General features: G+C 43.2%; 1 protein-coding gene across 1 annotated transcript in view; it reads left to right on the top strand.

Moving 5' to 3' along the window:
• Positions 1-8,343, top strand: part of ACO1 (aconitase 1, soluble) — a 41,484-nt gene extending 33,141 nt beyond the window's left edge. The window contains exons 17-20 of the mRNA XM_006881254.1: positions 316-463; positions 6,770-6,892; positions 7,676-7,861; positions 8,230-8,343. Of these exons, the coding sequence (XP_006881316.1) occupies positions 316-463; positions 6,770-6,892; positions 7,676-7,861; positions 8,230-8,343 (571 nt within the window). The remainder of the gene's footprint in view (positions 1-315; positions 464-6,769; positions 6,893-7,675; positions 7,862-8,229) is intronic.
• The last annotated feature ends 2,206 nt before the right edge of the window (positions 8,344-10,549 follow it).

The raw sequence follows: 10,549 nt of genomic DNA, 5'->3' as shown, positions 1-10,549 counted from the left end.
ATATTATTTATTATTATAAGGCTACCTAGCTGAATAAATAAATTACACTATTAGAATTCTCCTGATTTTTCTACCCTAATTTATAAGAATAAATTGATCCTCGGAGAAGGTTGGTCTCTGCCTTTAACCATCTCACGTCTGTCCCCTAACTATCCTTCAGTTGAAACAATGGGGACAGTTTTTCTGCCCTGGAGAACAATGTTTTCATTTAGATAAATAGCCAAGTTGAAGAATTTTTTTTTCTTCCTCAGTGTGAGCTAAATTTAGTCTTTCCTCCGTTCACCAGACTGACTCGTCTCCCGCTTTCCCTCTTAGCTTGACTCCACGAGAGTTCAACTCCTACGGTTCTCGCCGAGGTAATGACGCCATCATGGCAAGAGGCACATTTGCCAACATACGCTTGCTAAACAAATTTTTGAACAAACAAGCACCGCAGACTATACATCTACCTTCTGGAGAAGTTGTGAGTATTGGCTCTTTGTTGCTTTGAGAAGCTAGTGTTTCTCAGACTCTGGGTGGTTCAATGTTTAGATGGTTATTTCCTTAGTCTTAACATTATTCACAACTCTGTCCTGTCCTTAGCTTCTTAGAGTCACTCTTGCCAGGTGTCCATGTGGGAGGTAGGGTTTATCACTGACTGAGGTGCTCTTTGGCCTTCAAAATCTTTTTTCTTGCATAGAAATCCTGACCCATAGTTTAACTACATCTCGCTTCCTAGGAGTTGCACAATAAACGACTGGGTAAAATTTCACCAGTACAAAGTATTTGGGAGTGATATCATGGACTGAAAAACAGAGGCTGTGTTATCAAGAAATGCAATTCTATAGATTTTCTTAGCTTTTAATTTTGTTCATATTATTAACTAAAAAAAGAGGTTTTGTAGATGCCCTGCCAGTCCTGCCAGGGTCACAGCTGGAGACACAATGGTACAAGTGGAGTATTTGTTTATAGATTGGAGTTATGTCAGAAAGTCAGCATTCTGAGTCAGACAAACCTGGGTTCAAATCCCAGCTCCAGTTCATATCAGCTTAGGAACCTTCATTTTTATTCCCTTAGAAATAGCAATTCTGTTAAGCTTCTCAAACGCAGAGGCTTAACATTAAATGAATTATCAGGGAAAATAGCTCAGTGTCTGGCACACGTAATAGATCTTCAATGTCCGTTCCCTTCCTTTTGAATACTGCAGAACTGCTTGGAAATTCATATCTTCCTAAGCACTGGAGGCCTGTGCTGTCAGCCCAAAGGCATGTGGCTTCAGTCCACCATCTGTTCCACAGGAGAAAGAAGGGCATTCAATTCCCATGCAGTTTATTGCCTCTGAAAACTCAGTAGAAGGTCAGCTATGAGTCAGTGCCCGACGGTACTCAATAGTACACAACAACAATAACAGCCCTTCAGCTTGTTTAAAAACAAGCTAATATTTATGTACATTCGCTACATTGTGGGTACTGTTCTGAGCCTCTGCACATAATGTTCAACAGCCCTAAACCCTGCTCTATCCTGTGACAATCTTATTCTGACACACCTACTCATAATATCCCAGTCACTGAGTCAATCCATCTCATTGAGGGTCTTCCTCTTTTTGTGCTATCCCTCCACCCTCCCAAACAAGACGTCCCTCTCCAAAGACGGGTCCTACCTTGTCCAAAGTATGTCATGCAAGGTTCTATAAAGAGCAAGGAAACACTGCATGGTTCAAAAGTGTGAAGGGTATACCTTAGGGATGTGTTCTATCTCCATACCTTTTCAATCTATATGCAGAACAGAATATCTGGAAGGCTGGGCTCTATGAGGGAAAATGTGGCTTCAGAATTAGAGGTAGACTCATCAACAATCTGCATTATGCAGATAGCACAGTCCTGCTTGCTGAAACTGAGGAGGATCTGAAGCGCTGGCTACAGAAGGTCAAGGACTGCAGCCTTCAATAAGGATTGAAGCTCAGCATCAAAAAACAAAGATTCTCACCATTGGGCCGATTGGCAGCATCACGATAGATGGTGAAGAGATTGAGATTGTTAAGAGCTTTAGTTTGCTTGGCTCCACAATCAACACTCTTGGTACCAGCAGCCAGGAAATTAAAAGACTAACTACATTGAGACAGTCTGCTGTCAGAGACCTCTCCAAAGTACTGAAGAGCTACAATGTCAGTCTGAGACTAAGGTGTACCTGATCCAGACCATAGTCTTTGCAGTTACATGCTATGCATCAGAAAGCTGTACGATGACGAGGGATGAGAGAAGGAGAATTTATGTCCTTGAGCTGTGGTGCTGGAGAAGTGTTTAATATACCATGGACTGCTAGGAGAACAAACAGATTCATCCTAGAGAGGGTGAAACCAGGCTCCTTCTTGGAGGCAAGGATTCTGAAGCTTCATCTGGCATACTTTGGACATGTTGCAAGGTGGGACCAGTCCTTGGAGAGGGACAGTGCAAGAGAGAAAGACCCTCAATGAGATGGATTGATTCAGTGACTGGGATAATGGAGGTAGATGTATCAGAGACAATCAGATCATCACTAGATAGAGCAGGGTTTAGGGCTGTTGTACATAGGGTTGCTATGAGTCACAGGCAATGTGATATCACATAACAACAACAATGTTAGACTAATGTTAAACCCAGATGAGATGAGATGTATTGATACAGTAACTGGGGCAATGGAGGTTGGTTTGTAGGAATTAGTGACACTGGCTCAAGACAGGACAAGGTTCAGAGCTGTACAACAACGTTAGACTGAGCTCTGGTGGCCTAATGGCAAGAAACTGCACTGCAATCCCAAAGGCACACAGTTGGAGGCCACCAGCTGCCTGACTGAAGGATGGGCAGTCTCCTCCCATACAATTAACTGGCACTGGAGGGTCAGCTATGGTTCAGACTCAAAGATACACAACAACAGTGTTAAACCTTATCCAGTTGTTAAAAAGTGTCAAATGCAATTTAAGAAATGTGGCTTCAGAGTCCATTCTGTTTACCACTATGCATGCCACCTCACTCAATTGAGACTACTTTTTTTTACAAAGCAAACTTGCTTTGTAGATAATCCTACTCAACCTCACATGTTTACAAGCCCTGCCATGACACGTGACAGATATCTTCTAGTTAGATGAGTACTGCCTCATTATAAATTAAAAAATAAACAAAACAGGGTTAGAGATAAACATTTGAGCCAAGTCTTGAATTTGAAAGACGAAGGGAAAAAAGAAAAGACAAGCAATTTTTTAAAGAAATCTCCCAGAGACAGAAATGATTTTTGTTGCTGTAAAATAAGAGGATACAGAAGAGCTATTTAAGTTAAAAAGTAGTAAGGGGGGGGGGGAATCACAAAGTTGATTCGTTGAGAGACCCAGAATGTACAACAGTAAGGCAAAAGATACGGAAAATTAGAGAGAAAATTTTTTAAGAAGAACAAACGACTCAACATCTAACTAAATAAAACCCACTGCTTTCAAGGAAGTTCCAAATGGCAGTGACCCTCCACAGAATTTCTGAGGCTGTAAGTATTTGTGGGAGGAGACTGTACTTCTTTCTCCCTTGGAGCAGCTGGTGAGCTTTTGGTTAACACTGCAACACCTAACTCACCGCACCACCCTACAAAAGTGTTGTTGTTTGCCAAGGAATCAGAACCAACCTATAGCTGACCCTCCAGCAAGTTTTCAGAGGCCGTAAATCTCACAGGAGGAGATGATTCATCCTTCACCCACAAGTGGTACATCCGTTGGATTCAGATGGCGTGTCTGTAGGGTTGCAGCACAGCTTGTTACCACTCGACCACCAGAGCTGCCCACCAGACAAAACAGAGGTGCCAAAAAGAGAACTGAATACACAGAGGAGAGGAAATTGTCAAAGAAACAAATCCCCCAGACTGAGCTGTGGCTTCAGGTGGAAAAGACCCACACACTGACCCTGACCAGCAAATAAGTTAAAAGACCCACTCCAAGTCTTATCACAGTGAAATTAAGGAGAACGAGAAACTTTCAACAGTTTCTAGAAAGAAGCAGCTTACACGCGATGACTGAGGATCAGAATTGCACTAAATTGTTCTCAACAGCAACATGGGGAACTTTGACCAAGCAAAACAATTTGTGCCCTAAAATTTATGTTCATCATGCTATTTACTAGTTAAGGGAAAATAATGACACATAGAAATGTTGAGGAGCTGGAAAAAAAATCCCTTCATCATTCTCTCAAGAAGCTAGTTGGTGGGGAGCTCTGGTTGCCTAGTGGCAAGGAGCTGCAACTACAATACCAGAGGCGCACGGTTCGAATCCACCAGATGCTCTGCCGGGGAAGGAGGGACAATCTCCTCCTGTACCAGTCAGATCTGATTTGACGGTACACTCACACAAAAATAATAAAATAAAAAAAAATTTTAAAAAAACAAGCTAGTTGGTGAATGTGTTTCACTAAAATGACAGAGTAAACTGAAGAAAGAGGAAGTGGTGCCATCTAGGAAACAGAACTGAAGGAAATCCCCGGGATGTTGGTGAAGGAAGATTTCTCCATAACAGCACTGTGGTTTCGAGAGAGCAGTCAGCGCAGGCTAGAACCGGCCCACGGCCTCTCCCTCCATCACTCAGTGCCATTGAGTCAGAACCGACTGACGGGGCCATTGAGTCAGAGCCGACTCTGTAGCTAACCCTCCAGTGGGTTTTCAGAGGCTGTAAATGGGAGGAGATGCCATCGTCAGCCCACAAAGCAACTTATCAACTCAGACCACATCCTCCATAACAACCATAGCACTGTCTAGAGAGCAGTCAGTCCAGACCGGAATAGGAGGCCTCTCACCTGCTCAATGGCAAGTCAGAACCAACTCGTGATGCTCCATCGGGTTTTCAGAGGCTATAAATGGCGTGGGAGGAGATGGCTCTTCATTCCCCAGCTGAGCTGGTGACTTCAAACTGCATGGCTTTGGGTTGGCAGTGCAACTCCTTACCCACCGGGCCATCAGAACTCCCCATGAAGAAGATTTTAAAATAATAGATGACTTTACAAGTTTGTCTTATGTTTGTCTTATGTCAAGATTTATGCTTCTGGAAGAGTATTTGGGGACTAATGAATGGATAAGGTCTTAGAAACAGGTGAACATACAAAGAAATAGAAATTATTTCCAGGGCAAGTTTTAGGTTTGTTAACTGGATTACAAGGTGAAGCTCAAAACAGTATTTACATAAATCACCAAAATTGTAAGCACTTAAATTACTAACTTACCAACAGTAATAATTGGGGAGGTTGAGGAAAGAGGAAGTCTGTGGTTTGGGGTGGAGAAGGGGAGGTAGTGATTATAAAAGTGCCGAGTTCTCAAATTCTTGTCATTGTAGGAAACTGAAAGCAAAAATGGGAAAATTAAGAACCAAGAGTATAAATACATCACCTAGATATAAAGGCAAAATAGAAAGAAAGAACACATTTTCTTTGTTTTCTTCTGTAGAAAATACTGGAAGGTTTTAAGGCTGCCAGGACCCTCACTATGACTCTTTTAGTAGAAACTCACTTATTGCCTTCGAGTCAGAACTGACTCCCAGGTGACTCTCAGCAGGTACCTGAGGGTGTAAGTTGCATGGAAGGAAGATGGCCCACCTTTCCCGCGAGGAGCCACTGGTGGATTCGAGCCACCAGAGAGAAGCAGCCTTTGAGTTAGCAGTGCTACTCCCTGAGGACTTTGTCACCAGGGCTCCCTTATTGTAGAAGAATCAGGAGGAATTAGAAAAGTCAGAGTTCCAGATCTGCTTGGTCCCTCTGACCTTAGCTAATATGAGCTGCTTTGCCGTGGAATTGTCAGCACTTCTTAAATCGCATAGGATATTAGACACCTCTTAGGTAGTAGCTCTGACAACATCAGGTAGGTTGTTTCTTTCTGATCTTTGGAAAGATCATACAATCTGGTTTGACAAAAGAAGAAAGACTTTCATTGTTTCTGTAATAGTTCTTGTATTTACAAATTCTTCCAGCTAAAAACATTCAGATACCAGCCTGCATTAAATAATGCTGAATGAAGTTAACCAAGGCTTCATCTAGCTACCAAAAATACTAATTAGTGAAAACTTACATAAGAGACAGAATAAATACCTGTTTTGAGTGCCTTTCATATTAAAGTGTATTGTGTCTTTTGTCCCCCCATCCCTTTTCTCTCTTTCTCACTTTCTCTCTCTGTGTCTGCATTTTATTTTCTGATTTAATGCAGCCACATCATTGCATTTATTTATTACTCAGTCACCAACAATGATAACTGCAGTTTTTGTGAAGTCTCAACTCAACAGAATAGTGTTTCTGAGAAACAACTCTTTACTTGTGTAAGATGTTTCTATTAAACTAGTAACTTTGCCTTCTCCTTGACTGATTCATGCTTCCATCAGTGTTTCTACTACTTCTGCCTTTGACAGCCATGTAGGAAGGGGACGAAAGAAAAATTGCATTTTAAATTTTAAAATAGCTTAATCAGTGGAAAGGGGGAGAATCAAATCTAGCTTCCTTTTTTCTTCTAATGCCCTAAGCTTTTAATATTTTTATAATCCTAGGAAAAGTAATTAAATGTTTCATTTGAGTGAAAATTCCATTTTCTGGGAATAAAAAATGAACTGAGGTAATTAGGGATTTGTGGAGCAGAGAACCAGGTGGTTGTCTGTTGGCCTCGTGTTGACCTGGCCATCTGCAGGCCTTTCTGACCCTGTACTTCTTGCCTGGTCTCACTGGGCCTGTGTCCCCACTTTCTCTCTCCAGACAGGTTTTTATGTCTCACTGTCGCATCTGTAAAACCTTCCTTTTGTCTCCCTTAGCTTGATGTGTTCGATGCGGCTGAGCGATACCAGCAAGCTGGCCTCCCCCTCATCATTCTCGCTGGCAAAGAGTACGGCTCCGGAAGCTCCCGAGACTGGGCAGCCAAGGGCCCTTTCCTCCTGGTGAGTCTGCTGTGAGAGCAGAGACCTGAGCACGCACCCCGCCTCTGGACAGGAAGGGAAGCTGGGAGGGTCTCCAGAAACAAAGCCTCCTGTCACTTTACTTTCCAAGAAAATGTCATGGAAGAACAAGGTCAGGGAAGCATGCAGTGTTTATTCATCTCTGGCTTCTTGGTGTGGGTCTAGATTGATTTCACTGGACAAAGTGTGAACTAGAGCTGAATGTCTCATAGATCAGACATTCCTGGCCTGGGGACCAAGGCTGTAGTGGGAGAAGGCGAAGGGCTTTGCGGGAGGCAGGTGGAGACCTATGAATTTTCTGACTCTGTGTTCAGAGAGGGTGACACATACCCATTTTGTGGGCATGATTTTCAACATTCCCAGAAGTTGAGGACCCCACATTTACTTGAGGCCATTGTCCAAGGTGAACTGTGAGAAAGAAGCCCGGGCTACTGCTTCCATGGTGCAGTGACTAAGCATGTGACGGCTAACTATAAAGTTAATGGTTCGATCCCACTGTCTGCTCTGTGGGAGAACAGTGAGGCAGTCTGCTTCCATAAAGATGTATATTCTTGAAAACACTGTGGGGAAGTTCTCCACTCTTTAGCTCCCTCTGAATCATCTTAACAGCAGTGGGTAATGAATAACTGCTACTGTATCAGGTGATAGGCTCACAGAGCGGAAAATAAGGATCCTGGGTCCTCAGGACTTACTGTGGCAGGGAAGACTGTTTAAGTTTCTTAGACAGAGTAGGAGACTGTTTCCATGTCCCTTCTGGTCCATTAGGGAATCAAAGCCGTCCTGGCTGAGAGTTATGAGCGCATTCACCGCAGTAACCTCGTTGGAATGGGTGTGATCCCCCTGGAATACCTGCCTGGGGAGAATGCCAGCACCCTGGGACTCACGGGGCACGAGCGCTACACTGTCATCATTCCAGAAAACCTCAAACCGCGAATGAAGGTCGATGTCAAGGTAAGCAGCGCCAGTCCTTGACCAGGCCCAGCTATAATAGGTAATCTTGTTAGAAGGAAATCAGTGGAATTTGGAAGGTGTAACAAAAACCAAACCAAAAATCCCTCAGCAGGATTGCATTAGAGTTAGCCACCTCCCTTCTTGCCTTCGCCTCGGAATACTGAGGGTGTAACTTGGTGATTTATTTCTCAGATTATTCCCTGAGCTCTTAACCAGTTTCAGTCTTACTTCTAAACTCTGACCTGCCCCATCTCCTCTGGCTCCTCCCAACTTCTCTCAGACCAAAGTATCATGACCCAAGCTCAGAGACAAGACATTTTCACATTAGCCAAAAACCCATCTCTTATTCTCTGCCTCTGTCATCACAGCTGGACACGGGGAGGACCTTCCAGGCCATCATGAGATTTGACACCGACGTGGAGCTCACCTACTTCCACAATGGCGGCATCCTCAACTACATGATCCGCAAGATGGCCAAGTAGAGCCTCGCCTCCTGGGAGACCTGCATTCCAGGCTGCCCGTGGAGGAAGCGGGGGACCCAGTCTGCTGAGCCCCTGGGGGAGGCGCTCACTTGCAGGCTGAGCAAGTGAGCACTGGGGTTTGGGTACAGTTTCTCCAGGCACAAAATCATTATCTATTTTTGTTAATCTTGACATCTTTTTCTAGAATTTGGGGGCTAGAATAGTAAGAACGTTCACAGTGCCAGAAAGAGAGCACTGAGTTTGCCTTGAAAGTTACTGATCACAGGTATTTGATTTCTCACTCTTGGCCTTTACTGTCCAGTTGAGCACAAACTGGTCTTCTCACAAAGTGTTTTTCTACCCTTTTTATTGTAACTCTGTTATCTTCTGTCCAGCAAGACCTCTCCTGTGAGGGTCATGCTTTGTTTTTAGGTTTTTGTGGGGTTTTTTTTGTGTATCATACCAGTGTTAACTGACATGGGTAGATGAGAATTTTTTTCACACTTGAAATCATAGTAATAATGATGGTGATTCCCCCCACCCCAGTCCTTTCCCTACTTTCCCTCTAGTGATCCCAGCCCTTCACAGACAGGTCAGGCAATGAAATGTCTCAGTCATGTACCTTCTGATAGATCAACATAAAAAGAAATGTGAAATTTCCTTTATCATCTTCAGAAAGTTCCCTCAGGTGATTTTTCATGTGTCAGAAAGAGCCCTTTGTTTAAAGTCGTCTTGAGAGAGGACAGAGAACATTTCTAATTTGAATAAAATTAAATCTATTTTCAAGAAAAACACATTGTCTTTGGAATTGACTACGGTGATGTGTGTGCCTTTAATTTGGGGATATAGTTTGGAAATGGATCAGTCACTGGAGGGCTTAACACTTGCTGGAGGGTCAGATAAAAAGAGGGAGACCCTCCAGGAGATTGATAAAGTAACTGCAATAATGGGCTCTAGGATAGCAACAATTATGAGGTTGGTCAGGACCTCCCAATGTTGTGTTTTATTATATCTTACCACAAACTAGTTACATAAGCCTCAAAAGATGTGGGCTTTATCTTTGTTTTTATCTGGGCTTCGTAAAATTAGCTTAAAGGCTGGTTTTCTCTTTAAACACAGAATGGTCATCCATTGCTTGGTGAGGTCACAATGAAAGTCAAAAACATGATTTTTATAAAAACGGGAGGTTTTGGTGTTCTTAGAATTCTGACCCTCTTAACTTGTCTACTCACAAGGCCACCAAAGCTCCCTTCTATCTCAGTGGCGTACCCTAATGGAACACGGAAAACCTCAAACTAAACTGTGTGAAGGAACCATCAGCCATCCTTGCCAAATGACACAGAAGTAATCCACTGGACATGTATTCAAATTTATTAAATAAAAAGCTAGCCAAATGAAACCATCGGACTGATACCATTCAAGGGTCTGAGAACAGATAGGCCAGGTACTGGAGAATAACAGAGCATAACTAATACTGGAAAATGGCTTGAGATGATTTAATGGTCAAAGGGAACAATGACAAATGTTAAAGAAAAGACATTAATACAGCAAGATGCACAATAAACTGAGTCAACTTCTCACCAAGTACTGAAATATTATACTGTGTACCTGTCACCATCTCTTTGATCAGCAAAAGGAACAAATCCAAAAGAGGGATCCAACCAGCAGACATGAGTCACAGAAGACAAAGGAGGGTTTCAAGAATGGAGTGCTCAACTGGACCAGAAGAGCCAAAGAAGTCAAGTGCTAAGGAGGCCCTCACCCTTTAACAACCAGAGGCCTTGGTGACCTTTGTGGGAATAATTTCAGTTGACTGACCAGGGCAAAGTCAGTTTATAATTGGTTAAAGAAAGAAAGGGAGGTGTGGAGAAGCTTTAAGCATTTCTTCACTCATTCACTTTGCCAGCTATGTACTGAGTGGCTCCCGTGTACATTAGCAGCTGGCTCTGAAGGGAAGATAAAAAAAACAGAAGTCGAGGCTTTTTCATCTTTCCCAGATACACCCCATCGGGCGTTCAGGGCTGTGGCACATTCCCTTATGCTTGACATGCATGGTACACTGCAAACTAACAATCTATGGTGAAAACAAGAGGCAAAGTGGTACAAAGGACAAGCCTTAAGTAAAACAGGTTCCCAGCAGTCCAAAGGAACCATGACAACAGCCACTGGGAATAACTTCTTCACTCGAGGCCCGCCCGTGCCCTATATGGAAGAATGGGGCCTGAGC

The sequence above is a fragment of the Elephantulus edwardii genome, unplaced genomic scaffold (assembly GCF_000299155.1).
Source record: "Elephantulus edwardii isolate Elephantulus edwardi_28Jun2011 unplaced genomic scaffold, EleEdw1.0 scaffold00014, whole genome shotgun sequence".
In the NCBI taxonomy this organism is placed as follows: domain Eukaryota; kingdom Metazoa; phylum Chordata; class Mammalia; order Macroscelidea; family Macroscelididae; genus Elephantulus; species Elephantulus edwardii.
This window is presented reverse-complemented; position numbering and strand designations above follow the sequence as displayed.